Source organism: Carettochelys insculpta, chromosome 1 (assembly GCF_033958435.1).
Source record: "Carettochelys insculpta isolate YL-2023 chromosome 1, ASM3395843v1, whole genome shotgun sequence".
NCBI lineage: Eukaryota > Metazoa > Chordata > Testudines > Carettochelyidae > Carettochelys > Carettochelys insculpta.
The window spans coordinates 248,102,072-248,119,505 of NC_134137.1; the positions used below are offsets into that span (position 1 = coordinate 248,102,072).

Sequence of the window (17,434 nt, forward strand, 5' to 3'; positions counted from 1 at the left end):
GGACTGAGAAAAGATATGCTAATCCACTCATTGAACTTAAAGGGAAAAAAGTGGAGTGTCTTATATGGTTACTATGGCTGTGTCTACATTAGCTCCCTACTTCGAAGGGAGCATGGTAAGTAGGGTGTCAGGAGATTATTAATGAAGTGCCGTGGTGCATATGCAGCACTTCATTAAGCTAATTCTCCCCCGCGGCAAGTTCAAAGTGTTAAACTCCAAAGTGCTGGCTCGTGTGTAGCCACAGCTAACCCGCCGGTACTTCAAAATGCCTGGGCAACTTCAAAGTCCCTTTACTCCGCAAAATTTTGAGGAGTAAAGGGACTTTGAAATTGCCCAGGCACTTCGAAGTACCGGCGGGTTAGACACAGCTACATGCAAGCCGTCACTTTGGAGTCTAACACTTCGAAGTTGCCGTGGGAGAGAATTTGCTTAATGAAGTGCTGCATATGGCCCACAGCACTTCATTAATAATCTCCTGACACCCTACTTACCATGCTCCCTTCGAAGAAGGGAACTAGTTTAGACACAGCCTAAAAGTGTAAGGGAAGTGAGGTTATGTCTACACTAGGCAAAGTAAGTTGACTGCAGATACACGATTCTAGCTATGGTGATTGCAGAGCTAGAATTGACCTATCTGCACTTGGCTTACCTGGCCGTCCTTACTGAACTGAACAAGGTTGATTGGAGAAAGTCACCTATCAACCTCACTTGTTCCTGATAACTCCTGAGAAGTGCAGGGGTTGACTGTGACCACTGAAAGCCCCAAAATCAAACCCCAGAAGATCAACTCTGAGCAGGATGATCTTCTGGGCTAGTGTAGACATAGCCTGAGTCATGATGTTGTATGACTACTCATGTGGGCATATATACAAAACAGCACTGAAGCCATTCCCGAAGGCCATCAATTTTGTTACACCGTTCCGTCATTAGTCTGATTCATCTCCATTTAAAGGCAATCAGAAAAACTCCCATTGACTTTTTTTGGCGTTGGACTGGGGACCATGATGGTGGTTAACAATGTTAATGGTAAAGTGAATTATCAGAGACTGGGAAATCCAGAGATCCAAAATGAATTGGTAATCAGCTCCTGTATTTACATCTGAGTTGTCTCCACTTAAAAAATAAATAGGCAGTGGCAATATTATGCAGTCAGATTATGCAAATATCAGTTTAATCTGGGGTTTCTACTCAACAAGTCATTACACAATATGGCCCTTACAGTCTGCATGGATCTTAATTTGTACTAAGTATAACTTTAGGCAAAAAAGAATACTTCTGGTATTATTGTCCTGTTTATTGTTAAAATGATCCAGTTCATTACTGAATCAAATGTTTTAAAGCAGCAAAACCAAGTGACTTGTTTTCATGAACAATTTTTCAATTTTAGAATGAAACAGATTGAAGATCAAGCCAATAAACATACCAAGAATAGAACTGTTGATGATGTAATTGAAAGGCTTAAGGACAGTGTGATACAACAGGAAGCAACTATTAAAGACAGCTTTCTTGCTTACAACAAGCAACCAAATGGAAAAATTAGTAAAGATGATTTCCGGAAGGTAGGAGAAATGCTAGCTGTTTTCTCTATCTTTTGATTTCTTCTGTAAGGTGATTTATCAGTTCACCTGCACACACACACTTACAGCCAAGTTTTGAGGCCTGTTTCAGTCAGTAATGAGCTGGAGCATGCTCACATAAGCTCCCTGTTAATAGCATAAGGAAGAATTGTCACACTGGTTGACTCCATCTCTGCAGCAGGTGGCTGGGGAATTTACAGAACTAGACTCCAGCCTACCACACACTTTCTCTGTAAAATGAATCTCAAAAAGCTTTTCAGTTAGCCCTCACCAAAATCCTTCAACCTCATGTATTGTGCAGTGATCACAGTGGAGGGAAATTGAATACCTTTGGGTGAGGGCAGGCAGCAAAACATTGTTTGCAGGCAAACCAAAAATTTCAGTGCTAGTCTTGTTTGTTAAAATTTCAATCCTCTATGAAGTGAAGACTGAGCTGGTTGCTGGTCATTCAGGCCACTGCTGTGTACCAATAGCAAAAAGCATTGTATACATACAGTAAGCACGTAAAACAATTATCTGGTTATAGAAGCTGTAGTCCCTTCTCATTTTCAGGTCAACTTTGAAGCACATTGATGAAGTGATCCAGGGATTTCACACTTACGCCTCTTGGGCTGTTCCATTCAAGCTCATCTATTAACTCAAATTATTAGTGCTGTTTTTCATATATATATCTATATTTGGAATGCAGAATCTAAATACTGTGGCTGGCACTGAGCATAAAAGGCTTAATTGATAAACACTGTATACATTCAGTAACACAGTAATTATTAATCTGAATAAAAATGTAGGGTGAAATTTTGATGTTTCTACCACTGAGGGGCCTTTGAACCCTTCACATGCATGGCTGATCTGAGGAACAGAACAGCCACTAGCACAACAGCCAGTCAATGGGTTCGTAGAATCATAGAATCCTAGGGCTGGAAGGGACCTCAGGAGGTCATTGAGTCCCACACCCTGCCAAAACCAGGATCAACCCTAACTAAATCATCCCAGCCAGGACTTGGCTCTGAGCCACAACAGCCTGCCCTGAACTGCCCATGGACAGCAGTGCTGCCTGGACACATAACTCTGTGGCCTCACTCCTTCTTGCTTTGTCCTAATATGACCTGCTCAGACTGGCATAAGCAGTGCCTGTGTTGACAGAATTCTACCCGAGATAACTAAGGACCATTTAGGTCACATACAGACAATAGAAAGAGGCAAGAATTCCTCCAGGAAGTGTGCAGTTAGAAACTGATTTTAGTTAATGAGGCTTTACTGTGCTCACCACAACTTTGTCCACATATTATTTATTTAATAACAAGATTAAGGGCTCATTCTCCTGTACCTCAACTAATGTTATACATGCCATCATGTACCAGCAATGCCCCTCTGCTTTGTTTATTGGACAAACTGGAAAAACACTTTGCCAAAGAATGAATGGGCACAGAGCAGGCATTAGGAATCTGTATACACACAAACCTGTCAGTGAGTATTTCAGTAGAGTGGGCCACTCTGTTAAAGACCTGAGAATATGCGTCCTACAACAAAGAAACTTTGACAATAGATTACAAAGGGATACGTGTGAACTGAAGTTCATGCTCAAATTCGATATATTGACACTTGGCCTTAACAGAGATAGCAATTACCTCATGCATTATAAAGACAGTTGCCCTTCCTTTGATATTTGTAATGATCTCAGGCAGGAAGCTTTAGTATTTCATACCCTTCACCCATCCCCTTCATTTCTATGTATCTAATTTGTCAGTTTTTATTTCAATTTTTTTTTTGGATCTCTGTATTATAAAACTGTCAGTTCTGTACTGGAAATGTTTTATCTCCAGATCTGAAGAAATGGGTCTGCTCCATGAAAGCTCATCACCTAATAAATTATTTTGCTAGTCTTTAAAGTGTTACATGACTGGTGGTTTGTTTTGTGCTCACCACAGTGACTAATACCTCCTAGGGTGCGTCTACACTTGCCGGCTACTTCGAAGTAGCTGGCACAGTGTCGAAATAGCACGCGTTGCGTCTGTACATGTCGTCAGCTATTTTGATGTTGAAATTGATGTTAGGCGGTGAGACGTCGAAATCGCTATTCCTATCCAAAGATGGGAATAGCACCCTACTTCGACATTCAATATCGAAGTAGGGCATGTGTAGACAATCCGCGTCCCGCTATGTCAAAGTAGCGGGGTCCTCCATGGTGGCCATCGGCTGAGGGGTTGAGAGATGCTCTGTCCAGCCCCTGCGGGCCTCTATGGTCGCTGCGTGCAGAAGCCCTTCGCCCAGGTCTTCCAGCTGTTGCTGCAGCTACTGCTGAAGCTGGGGGTCCATGCTGCGTGCACGGGGTCTGCTACCGGTTGTCAGCTCTGTGGATCTCATGTTGTGCAGGTTGAGTGTGTCTGGGAGGGGCCCTTTAAAGGAGCAGCTTGAGGCTTTTCTTGCCCCTTATTTCGATGGGGAGCACTTGTGTGTGTGGACGCTCCGCATTTCCTTCCGGGTCGGCTCCTTTCGACGTTCTCTGTTGCTACTTCAACATTGAATGTTGATGACACCAGCCCTGGATAACATGTAGACGATATGCATCCAAGTAGCCTATTTCGATGTTCTTACATCAAAATAGGCTACTTCGAAGTAGTGTGCTAGTGTAGATGTAGCCCTAGTGTTATCAAATGTTTTGGCAGTTTTTATATCACATGAGCCTGGCAGTTTTTGGTAGTGTGGATCAGCAGACCTGGCTACAGCACATGGGCGCTAGATTATCAGTATGGCCTCTAAGATTTAGTTTCTATCCGTGAGTGATCCCAGATAGGTTTTCTTGGTGAATTTTCTGAACTACTGGGTTGTCTGTGATTTCCTCAGGGCCTGTTGTAGCACTCATTGCCTGTCACTTCCTGTATGTTGCCTCTTAAATAAATTTAGAACTGATATGAATCTCGTGTCATTGTAGTACAGATTTTCTCGCTCTCCAGACTTCAAGAGAAAACATATTACCAAAGTTTGCTGTGGGGTGAGGAGAAACGGGCTGAGATTAAAAATACCAGCAAAGTGGAAGTTATCCTGTTTGGGTCAGAAAGAAGAAATGATGGAAGAGGCATTTCCTTGGGCCTTCTACAGTTAGACTTAACTTAAACCCTTGTACTCTGGGCGGAGCGTAGGTCATCTACAAGTCTCCTCCACTTCACTCTGTCTAGGCATGAAACTTCCAGCTGACTCCAGGAGTACCCCAGTTGTTGTCCTTCACTATAAGTAGATCTTCTCCACGTTTATCCGAGGTCTTCCTCTTTTTCATTTTCCTTGCGGGTTCTTTTGTCTAGTGTTGCAACCTTTTCTTCCATGCTTTCATGTTGGTGTGAACGGAGGGTGACATCATCAACAAAATCAATGTCCTCTAGCTGTATGAAAAGAGTCCTGTGATTAGAGGGAGAGGCTTTTCCAAGAGTTAGTGTAGGCTGAGTCTGCCCATTACCTTTATCCAGAGGCTGATTTGGAAGAACAGAAGAAGACAGCTGTGGTGAAAACAGGATTACCTATGTCAGTGAGACCATTAAAAATTCCTAAGAGCAGCAGAGTTCCCTTAGGAATTCTAGGTTTACTTGGGTTTGCCAGTAAAAAATTCATTTCTCAACAGTGTGCAGTATGCTGTGCACTTCTTCATCCGGCTGCTCTCCTCCTCCCAGAGGCGGATGTGTTTCCACGCTCTTATGTGTGCGTTGCAGAAATGCTCTGAAATGAGAGGTGCTCGCTAATTGTGAAATGTTATTTTGTTGTCTTATTGTGAATAATAATAATGATAATTAATAATTAATGTACATATTAAGAATAAAATTGCAGCCTTGCTTCCCACATGCTGATGTGTGCTAAATACCTTTGGGGCTTTGGCTTTGGATTACTGCAATGTGTTCTGTAATGTGGTTCCTAAAAGGCTTATTTTGTTGCTTGCAGCTAATGCAGCAGCATAATTAATGTTACTGGTAAGCAGAGGGAACTCCACCTACCTGCTCTTTTTTTTTTCCTCTGCATTAGTTGTCTCTGTGACAATTGGATTTAAGGTTTTGGTATTACACTGAAAGCCACTAATTGACTGTTTTACTAACTTCACTGTTCTTCTGACACCCTACTGACTACGTAACAGCAATGAAGGGTCCTGCGGCACCTTATAGACTAACAGAAAAGTTTTGAGCATGAGCTTTCGTGAGCATCTGATGAAGTGAGTCTGTGCTCATGAAAGCTCATGCTCAAAACTTTTCTGTTAGTCTGTAAGGTGCCACAGGACCCTTCGTTGCTGTTACAGATCCAGACTAACACGGCTACCCCTCCGATACTTGACACCTACTGACTGTATGTGCCTCTTTTAAGTGTCGCTACTATACAAAGAATAAAAATCATATATCTGCAACCATTTGTGCCATGATACCGTCAGATCTCATAAACTAGGCACGTTCAGGCTTCTTGAGTAGTAGGATGGTATATAGTCTGGGAATTCACACGAGCTAAAAGATGTAGTTACCCTTATTAAATATATATCTGATCACAGTTGCAACTCTGCATAAACCCTGGATATAATGAATTTGAAGAAAAGTAGTAAATGTTCAGACCTATCCAGGTTCAGACTTGTAATCAAAACCCTATACAGTCTTTTGAAAATGTACACTGAAGAGCCAAGACATTTATTTGAAGGATGGCAAAAAACATTTCTTTATTTACAGTTCATTTTGTTTTTTCACTTTGACAGGTGTTGGAGGATCATGGGATGCCAATGGATGACAGGCAGTTTAATCTACTGACTGAGAAATTAAGATTCCCAAACGGAGGGATGAGTTACCTTGATTTTGTAGCCATATTGGAAGGTAGATGAACAGTAATGACAGTCTTATATAAAACAAATCTTTCATGGAATAGCCAGGACTTTTCTCTCTCCGTATTATATAGGGCTGTTAGAATGTGATTGAGAAGATACAGTAAAATTCCTTTAATCCAGCCTGTGATGGTCCAGAAATCCTGATGGTCCAGCATCTGTAGTCCCCTGAGATACACGAGGGTTGCAGGAGGGGTAAAGAAGCTGGAGGAACGCGGGGTGAGGGTGAAGAAACTGGCTCTACAGGGCTGCCCATTTTGCACACTCTTCCAAGAACAGGCATTGAGATATGAAGATGGAAACAGCCTCGGGCATGTGGGAATGGAGGGAGCTGGCACCTGCAGCCATCTTAGAAGCACAGCCTTGTCCGGACCCAGGCTATGGTGCCCGGGCCCTACCCAGGCTCTGCCCCCCTCAGCACAGCATAGACTGTGCCCCTCTGCCTCTGCTCGGCAGACACTGACTGTGCGGCCTGGCTCCCTCTTACCAGCTCGGCCCTGTGCACTCATTGGGTGGCAGTGGCGGTGGCGGTTGCGGCACGTGCATGCCTGTTTTCCTCCACATTGGCCATGCAAATGGCACCGTAGAGCCAGCGGGGTTGGTGAAGAAGCTGGGGACACGCTGGGGTGGTGAGCTGAGGGTGGTGAGCCGCAATGGAGGGAGAGTTGAACTAGTGCGTGGGGGTTGGGTGATGTCCAGTAATCTGGAAAATTTGGTAATCTGGTACCTGTCCAGTCCCAGATGTGCTGGATTAAAGGAATTTTACTGCATACACTGCTTTGTTGTCAGGATGCTACAGTTCCCCGTGACTTCTGATCCAGCCAAGCTCTTGATCATCTAACTCAGTATGTGTGAGGGAGACTGGAGCATGAATGTGGGTCAGCTGGCTAAAGCCCAGTACAGATAAGACTGAGATGATAATTGTAGAGAGGAGAAAGCAACTAGATAAGTCTGATGTCTCCCCATGTGATCGAGGGTGGGTCCCATTATCCATTAGTTGTGCTCAGAAGCTTAGAGTTGTATTGGTACTGCCGATGCTGTTTTATTATTTTACAGCAGCATGGTCCAGGAAGGCATTAAAAAAGTCACATGAGCCTGGCCAGAAGATTGCAGCCACCTCTTTTAGATATGGAAGTTTGTACAATTATCCATTCCTTTCTCACTCCAAGACTGGATTACTGCAATGTGCTTTATGTGGAGCTACTCTTCAGATCAACCTGAAAAGTTAAAACTGGTGCAAAATGCAGTGGTTTCAATATTAAGTTGTGTTTCTCAGTAACAGCACATGTCCCTGTTGCTCTGCTGCCTTTGTTTTGTGGGTTGAGTCTAAGGTATTGTTTCTAATTTATAAAGCCATAGCTTGGGATCTAGCTATTTGACAGATTTCCTCTCTGTTGTGATCAGCAGCTGTGATCCTCTTTCATGTAAAAGAAAGGGGATAGGAAGTAGAGTGTGCTCAATGAAAAATAGCTCTTGAACAGCCTTTCCCCTGATCTGAGATAGTCAAAATCTGTTTACCTTCAATGTATGCTGAAGCTGCTGCAGAAGGGGGCTGTAGAAGGAAATCACAGTTGTGGTAGGAAGCAAAATGTGGAGTAGGCAGGAGTTTAATTTCATTGGTTTTATTGCAGGAGTGCCTGTAACCAGGGGCACCATTTCAGATTTTGGGGGCGGGGTTACCTGTGCATGCTGGGATTTTGAGGGGGCACAGTGAGGGCACGTGCATGGGGGCAAATGAGGACAGCAATTCCAGCAGTTTCACTTAGCATGCTCAGTAGAAGCCAAGCAGCAAATTAGAGGGAGGGGGGAATGGACTCCTCTCCCCACCCCACCTTTTTCCAGGGGCTACAAAATCTCTTGGAAACTGTTTTTTGGCAGATAACTTAGCAATTAGCTGGCAGACACACTATATCTAATCTAATTCTGAGATACAAGAAAGAAAATCTAATGGACACAGTCAGGTCTAATAGTAACATGTTCTGGCATCTTGTGGCAGGTCACTTGAGGGACGCAGTTGAAGCTTAAAATTTTAATGAATATTTTTCTAACTTTGTTACTATCATCTGCAAATTTTGCCACTTCACTATTTACCCATTTATTTCTACCCTTTGTTTCCTATCTTTTAAGTGGGATACCTGGCAATGTTTTCAAGATCATGTAACGATCCTTCACAAAACAAAAACGCAGTCATGTAGCACTTTAAAGACTAACAAAATGATGTATTAGGTGATGAGCTTTCATGGGACTTCTTCAGAGGTGGAAAATTGTTAAAAATAAGCTGGCATGATGAGAATTTAACAGAAAGATAGAAAAAATTAAATAAAAACTGATGAATCAGCACACAGGAATGAAGGAAGGGTATGAAGGGGAAAAGGAAGAAAATTACTTACTACAAGTATCTCTTAAGTTAAGTGAGTTGCCTGAGATCACTGTGAATATTAAAGATGGGGAAACAGTCCTTGTAATGCGCAAGGTAATTTCTGTCTTTCTTGAGCCCAAGTTGCAAAGTGTTGAACTTGAGAATAAATTCCAGTTCAGGTGTCCCCCTTTGTTAAATTCTCATTGTACCAGTTTATTTTTAACAGAATTTCCATATCTGAAGAAGTCCCATGAAAGCTCATGACCCAATAAATCACTTTGTTAGTCTTTGAAGTGCTACGGGACAGCTTGTTTGTTTTCTGAAGATACAGACTAACTAATGATCCTTCAGTTACTTGAATGACAAGCTGTAACCAACCAGGCTTGGGTTTCCCAGAAACGAGGCTGCACCCAGAAGGCGAGTGCTATATTTGGTTTATTGAAAGCTCATGACACCCGCGACGGGAGCCCCCACGCTCACTGTTCCACACGCCCTTCTCGTGGGAACCATTACTTTTCAGCATGATCCCCAGCTAACAGATGAGGTGCCTGCCGTTGACCCACCAGTAGCCCTCTTGCTGGTGGCAGAGGCACCTCCATTGGATACCGTGCCTGAGGAGAGGAGAGGAGAGGAAGCATCTGGGTAACTGATGGGTCTGCTACATACACCACAACGGGACAGAGACAGTGGCGAGCAGTCGCATACGCCCCCTATAGGGATGAAATCGCTTTTGCCTGGGGAACAGGTAATTCGAGCCAATGGGCAGAGCGGCGGGCAGAGACGCTGGCGGTGGAAGCTGGGCAAGTGGAGACCTTTATCTATACTGACAGCTGGGTAGTCTACAAGGGTCTGCGCACCTGGGTGACAACATGGGAAGACAAGGAATGGAAAATAGTGGATCGCCCCCTTCTAGGGCACTGACTTATGGCAACAACTCTTAGCTTTTGCTTGGCGGCAGCCCCTGGTGGTGCGGCACGTTGATGCCCATACCAAACAGACGACTTGGGAGGCACAAGTCAACGCAGCCATGGATCAGATGGCAGGACATATGATCACAGAATGTGCCATGGCCTTGCATGTGGAGTCAGGGCACCGAGGTGCCCACGCAGCCCGCCAATACGGCCTGACCAAGGGTGAGAACCTCCCCCTGGTAGCGTATCAGGCGGCCCGACTGAAATGCACCTTCTACACCAAACTGGCCCCAGTAGCACTAGCGCGAGCCACAGGAAGCATACGCCGCGAGCACTTGCCTTGTAGTGAGTGGCAAATCGATTACATCAGACTGCTACCTCTATCGCGCTTGTGGCTCTATGTGCTGACTGCCGTGTATACCTACACCGGCCTGCTGTTTGTACATCCCTGCAAGCATGCGGATGCTGCTGCTACGATCACAGCACTCACCCAGCTCAGTGAATGGTATGGCGTCCCACTAGTGATTCAGAGTGATCAGGGCACACACTTCACCGCCCAACGCATCCGTGACTGGTCGGCCGATCTACGGGTAACCTGGACATTCCACATGCCATATACCCCCACCGCGAGTGGGCTAATTGAGCGGATGAACGGACTCCTGAAAGAGCAAATCCGCAAACTAACACCCACGAACACCCTGAAAGGGTGAGTGGAGGTGGTGCACTGTGCTGTTTTCCTTCTTAACAACTGGGCTGTTGGACCCACTACTCCCTATGAGCGCATGCGCCTTGCCCCTGAGCAAGGAGTTGTAGTACGTGTCAGGCAGGCCTCACTCCTGGGCCAGGTGCAAGTGGAAGGACACCGGGTGGTGCTCCTTGCTGGGAATCCGGAGAGTGTAGCACCCCTAACCACTGCCGAACTCTGGGCGGGAGCGGACGTACTTGAGTGTACCCCCAAGATCCTCTTTGCTGTTAATACCCGAGTACCTGGGTTGAGTTGGGTCCCAACGTACTGGTCAATCCCTGGCCCACCACTGGCTGAACTACAGTGTTACGACCACACCGACCAGCCGGTTGTCTGGGAAGTGGGGCAATCCCTAGTTGAGCTGGTCCCTGTGACGCCCATGACAGCACACATAGAATGTGCCCTCGCACCAGCGCCCAGTGCACCTCTGCTTAGTGCCTGGCACTGTGGTGCGCCCTCGGGGGCTATACAAGCAGTTACTATCCTAGCAGAAGACTCAGGCATGGCTGTGGTCCTCCCTGACGGAGAGGACTCTCCTCACTGTGTTTCTTCCCACAGACTGACACTACGTACCCTGTAACCATGGCCTGGCTGTGGCGCTGGTACCTCTGGACTGCTGTAGCAACGGCCTCAGAGTGGGGCCCCCATATCAGTGACCGTTCCAACGTATGGGTAATGTTGGCACAGACTGCCATCAACGCATCTGCCTTTTGTCTGCCCCACAGTATGGCTGTGGGACAGCTCATGGACACATGCTTCATAGGTGTCAGTGCTACTCCTGCTCTCTTGCAGAACTATACCCTTTTGCGTAACTTTGCTTTTACTGCTCTCATATGCTGTTGTCAAGTCTGTTCCACAGGTGCACGCTGTGTTGCCAAAAGAGCATCAACCACCTGACTTGATTCCTACTAGCCTCGGCATTCACAAAGGGGTCGCGGGGAGGAGTGTAGGGTGCGAGAAGATTTTGTAACGGCCTCATGAGAGCAGTCCGACCCCTCTGCGAACCCTCAGAGGAATCCTATGACAACACCTGCAAAACAAAGCACACTTGCCAACACTCCAAGGCTACGCTGGCAGTAGGCCACAAGAGATAGTGATAAGGAATGCATAGGCAATTTTAGGCAATCTTATGTTAATGAGTTGAGCTTTATCAGCTAGTGTTAGGAGGCCTGTTACAGAGCCTCTCCCCGAGCGAAGCTCCGACGCGTCGGGTTTTCCCCCACTGGTGACTGCGGCATCTCTGGGGCTCCCGTTGCGGGTGTCATGCGCTTTCAATAAACCAAATATAGCACTTGCCTTCTGGGTGCAGCCTCGTTTCTGGGGAACCCGAGCCTGGTTGGTTACACAAGCCCTTTGTTATCGTAATCACCCTGCCTCCCTCTGTGTATCAAAAAACTCGCTGCCCCAAAGACAAAGCTGAGAACAGCAAATGCTTTGTTGCAGTGAAGACACATGCCTCAGTCACAGTCACAGCTCAAGTGTGAAATTCAGAGGTTCAAACTTCAAGGCAGGAGGGCTACAGGACCCCCTAGTCCCTGCCTAAATTTCATCCAGCCCAGAACCTTGGAAAGTCAGCTTTTTTATTTTTTGTGTGGCTCTCAATAACCCAGTAAATTGTAGGCAAGAATTATATGTCATTTGTTTCAGTATTACCTAATATGCAATATAATGTACAGTAAACCCTTGAGTTATATGGGGGTTGTGTTCCTACAATCTCTGCATAACTCAAATTTGCACGCAAGTCTGGGGGAGATAAGAACCAGGCTGCAGGAGCTGGGAAACTGACCAGCCCACCAGGTGTCCCAATTTTTCTTTTAAAAGGGACTAATTGTCCCACGTTTGGGCCCTCTCCACCTACCTTTTCTGCCAGCAGCTACACAGGCACAGCTGCTGGCCGTAGAGCATGTACTATATGTCAGTACGTGCTCTCCGCAAGAAAGGGAGCCCTCAGGTGAGGGCCTCCTTGCCGCTTCCCTGAGCCTCAGAGAAGCAGGTGGGAGTGTGGGCAACTGCCATGTCTGTGCCGCTTTCCTGAGGCTTGGAGAAGTCGGGAGGAGCACTGCAGCTGCCGCCTCTTTGCTGGGGCTCCAGGGGTAGGGCCGATGGCTGCCACTTTCTCAGAGCTCCTGGGGGTAGGGCTGGTGCCTGCCTCTTCCCTGGGGCTTGGGGAGGGCCAGCAGCAGCCGCCTCCTTCCCTGCTCCCTGGGGCTTGATGGAGCTGGGAGGAGCCACCCCTCTCCCCATATTTCCCTGTCCCATATTCGGACAGGGAGATATGATCACTCTATGGGAAACTGACCAGCCATGACCTGAGTAGGGCTGAACTCCCCACAGTGGGGCTCCACAACCCCAGCCAAACTCTCCATAGTGAGGCTCCCTGACCTGGCTTCCTGTCCTGGGGCTGCCCCTGGGGTTCCCCAGAGTGGGCTGCTTGCAGGCCTCCGTGCCACCAAAAGGGCTCCATTCTGGACCTGCCCAGCTGCAGCTGTCTGGTTCAGGTACTCTCTGGTCCAGCAACATCCATGGTCCTGCCAGATGAGGGATGGTGCTACATGAGAAAGTTTCAACTGGTAGACAATATTGACCTCCCATGGTCCAGTAAATCCTCTTGTTCAATACCATTCAGGTCCCGCGGGTGCCAGACTCGAGAGGTTCAACCTGTACTAACCTCACTCCTTCTGCAGTGAGATTAATTTCAGGACAACATTAACAGGAGAAGCAGAATCTGGTCTTTAAGAGACAAGAAGCAATCATAGTTCATGTTCGGGCAACAGTTAGATCCAGGAGCCAGTAGGTGAAGTGTGAGTGTCATAGGTAATTACTAATTCCAACTTCTTTTCTATATTTTTCTTTTTCTTTCCTGCTTTAAATCCAGATTTTTTTGGGATGAAATCTTGACCCTGCTGAAGTCAAGGGGAGTTTTCCCATTGACTTCATGGGGGCCATTTCACCTTCTGTATTGTGACTTTTTTGATCATTTTTTCTCAAAGATGTGCAGTTCTGATTTCTGTATGGCTAGCAATGGCCATTATTTCACCTGGCTTTAGATATAGGTGAAGGAAAAGAATTGACTTTTAGCTCACTGATGCAGTATAAAGGCATTGCTTGTGTCAGCCGAGCATTCATAATTTTGACCTTGTCCAACCAATCATCTGACCATCAAAACATCTTGTACTGTCTCAGATAGCCTAGTGAAATATGTCTGAAAGCGAGGTAACATCAATGTGGTGAAAGTAAAACTGGACATATTCACTAGAACAGTGTTGCAGTAATTTAATCAGGAGTCTTGTGGTGTTTGTTCTTTCTCCGAAAGCACCGGTTCTTGGGATCTTTGAAGCTCTCATCTTCCCATTTTTAAAAAAGTTACCAGCTGTAGTTGCAAAGAAAAATTATTCATGTTTTACAAAGAGATTTAGAAACAGAAGGCAGAAAACAGAATGTATTTTTTAAAATATAATTTTTAAAACAATTTCATGATTTAGGGGTAGGAGGCGGGGGGGTGGGAAATGACCCTTCAATTTTGAGCACTTGCAGTTAGAAATAATATTATCTGGCATTATCCTGCTTTCTGTAGGGAAGTAAAACTCCAATTGACTTTAGGGAGAAGACAACTTTAGTAGCAGTGTTGCCTGAATGAATAGTCCAGGATCAATCTTAAAAGACTGATTCTGTGTAAAGCAGGGTTAAAATAGGGGGTAAAAAAGAGAATCACAGAAATGCAGGCCTGGAAGTGACCTGAAAGATCCAAGTCCACGAAACAGAAAGGCCCGCTGTGGATAGCTTTGGATGGTTTCTTAGTTTGGAGGATGGAGGATGGTATTTTTGTTGTTTCCAAGTTGTTTTTGTCCTCATATCTGTGTCTTAGTGGGTTAAAATACATATATATTTAAAAGAAAAGAAGTACTGTTTTGGGAGGCACTGTATATTTAATTGATTAATACGAAAAAATCTGAGACGCAAATATGAGGTGTATTTTTTCTGTATTAGATTATCTCCTTTTTAAAGTTCAAGTGAAACATAAATATTTTTAATTTATTACAAACCATATGAGGAATTTGCTTGAATGTATGGATGAAGCTACAGGTCTACTACAGTATTTAATCTGCTGGGTGAACTTCTTCCTTTGTATTATTGGGTCTTCTGATATATGATTCTCTGAAAGGCTAAAAGCTAAGGATGTGATCTTACAATATCTCACCCAAGTGTGTGATGACTTTGTCTTCAATGGGATTATTCATATGAGTAAGGGTGGCAGGACCAGCCACTTATTTAGGCAGACTGGTTATATATACAGTAAGGTCTCAGAGTACGCGACCTCGCTGTTATGTGTCTGACCCCGATTCCAATACCAAACCCTGTAGTGTGATTTCCAGTTGTGCTTAACTCGCTCCCCCCCGGCCATGTCTCAACCCCCCTAAGCTCTGCACAGCCCCAGCTCAGCCCCCCCCAGCTCCGCTCACCACTGGCACATAGCTCCAGCTCACCACCCCTCAGGCGTGGCTCCGGCTCAACCTCCACAGCCCCGGTTCAAACGCCCTGCCAGCTCACCACCCACGCGCAGCTCCGGATCACCGCGCATGCCCATGCCCATGCCCATGCCTGGCTCTGGCTTACCGCCCCTCATGCACGGCTCCAGCTCACCTCCCACCCCCCACCCCAGTTTAAACTGCCCGTATGCAGCTCTGGGTCAAGCCACCCACCGGCCCCCCACCCCCCACAGCTCCGGATCAACACCCCACCCCTGGTTCAACCCCTGCATCAGCTCACAACCTGCTCCCAGCTCTGGTTCAAGCCTCCCGCCCACTCCCCCACTCCAGTTCAACCCCCCTGCCAGCTCACCACCCACGCACAGCTCTGGTTCCGGCTCAGCCCCCTGCACCCCATGTCCCTGCTCACCAGCTGAGCAAGGCTCCAGCTCACCACCCGCCTACAGCTCCAGCTCAAATCCACCCCTCACCCCCCTGCAGCCCTAATCCACCCCAGGCTTTGCCCCTGCCCACCTCCCATGGCCCCAACCCACTGCTAGGCTTAACCCTCCCCAACTCCCCTCGGCCCCGGACTTACGTTTCTGCTGCTTTGCCAGCTGCAGAACATGTGTTCTGCCGGGGAAAAAACCAGACCCCACTTATGTGAAATCTGGGTTTACACGAGGGCACGTGGAACAGAACCCTCACGTACTCTGAGACCTTACTGCATCAATAAAAGCAAATAAAAATAGCAAAATTATCGAAATATTCATCTATACATAGTGTACCTGTCATGACCACCTGTCAAGAGAAAGAAAGAGAATATAGGACAGCATGATATGGAAAGATTTAATTAACAAGAGTTTGTTTTCTAGAACAACTGCCAATAAAGCATGTCTACTTCACTACACTGTGATCTACTCTGTATATGCCACTTATGTTGCAGGAAAACTATTTTTAAAATGCTTTAGAGACTTAAAACATCTTATCTAGACTATTTTTCATTTCTCTCTCTTCTATACCAGATATCTTAGTTACCAGGAGTCCAGCCACACAGGGAACAGAAGGAGCTGTAATAACCTGTAACAGTGACTCAAAATAGCTTTTCTATTGCCTAAAAATATCATGGCCTTTCCAGGACTAGAAGCAAATTCTGTGGCCCCCACTAGGAACCTGGCAATCTCCTCTTCATGATCTTGCAGCGCTCTGAGATTATAGACATAGAAAAGCTCGTGCTTGTGCAGGATTGAATCCCAGCTCTCCTGGTCGTTAGAGGGATAATTTTGGCGGTAAAATTCCATAACAGGGCTGAGAAGGAAGAAATATTTTGCTGGTAGATTTATTTGGCTGCTTGTGGCTGTTTGAAGGTACTGAGGGTTTGGGTATGTTAGAATGACTTCGGAGGAGATGGCTTAATGTGCCCTGAGTGGGCAGTGGTGATGATATCAAAGATGGGTCACAAATTTATTTTAAAGATGAGACACATTTATTTATTTCAGACTGGAACTGGAAGGTGTAATTTCCAGCTCAGATAAGCATACCCTTGCTAGTTCCAATGAAGCTGGCAAGCTGCTAAAAGTAGAATTGTAGCCACTGCAGCAGGAGCAACTAGAGAGGCTAGTTGCCCTGATTGTGATCCCTTCTGAAACCCAACTATGTACTCAAGGCAGCCAGCCCTTCCTGACACTTTCATCACCACAGCTAAATACTGTTTTAGCATGCAAGCTCACATACAGCTAACATGAATCGTTCTACCTGAGCTGGAACTTACACCTTCCAGCATCGGTCTAGACCAACCCCAGACAGGCCAGGTGATGACCAGTCACAGCTCTATTGGACTCTGTTCACTCCTTCTCCACTTTGATATCCTCCTCATTCAGAGCAACACTTGGGAACCAAAGAAGACTAAAACAAAAGCAAAAAACAACAGAAAGTTCCACCTTAGCTGTGTCTTCTGCACTAGCATTTATCCTCAGGGGGCTGTGGTTATTTGTTTTTGGGGGAAGAGGGCAGGGCTTTCATTGGGAGAAACCTCTGTACCAGCGTTGATACTAGTGATATTTTTCCTTCTAAAACAATCAGATTTGTATTGTTTTGGCACAAGTCGTGTTCAGATAAATCATGTGATGCTGCACCTGTTATGAGGATCCAACTCTCTAGCATCATTCCGCATATTAAACAGATTTGTGATCAAAAGGTGCAAAAACACTCTTCCCATTAAAAAAGCTGTCAAATGTTATTTATTTTTATTTTCCAGTAGTTTTCTGTAAAAACGTGAAATTTATAAAATTTAAAAATATTTTTCCCTACCTAATTTGATTTGCATTTCTTTTTCATAAATATATTTTTAAGCTTTAAGGAAGAATAGTCATTTTTTGAACAATATTGTCCTTTCTATTTTTATACAAAAGAACGACACTAACCATCCTTCCTTTGGCTGTTAAATTGACATTTTGTTTTGGGTTTGTACTTAATTTTTAATTTTTATACTTAATTGTAGGGTTGCCATCCATCCTCCTATCAGAAGGACATTAGT

General features: G+C 45.5%; 1 protein-coding gene across 1 annotated transcript in view; it reads left to right on the forward strand.

Moving 5' to 3' along the window:
• Positions 1-17,434, forward strand: part of EFCAB6 (EF-hand calcium binding domain 6) — a 193,973-nt gene that overhangs the window by 112,536 nt on the left and 64,003 nt on the right. The window contains 2 exon segments of the mRNA XM_074983707.1: positions 1,388-1,559; positions 6,295-6,409. Coding sequence (XP_074839808.1) covers positions 1,388-1,559; positions 6,295-6,409 — 287 coding nt within the window.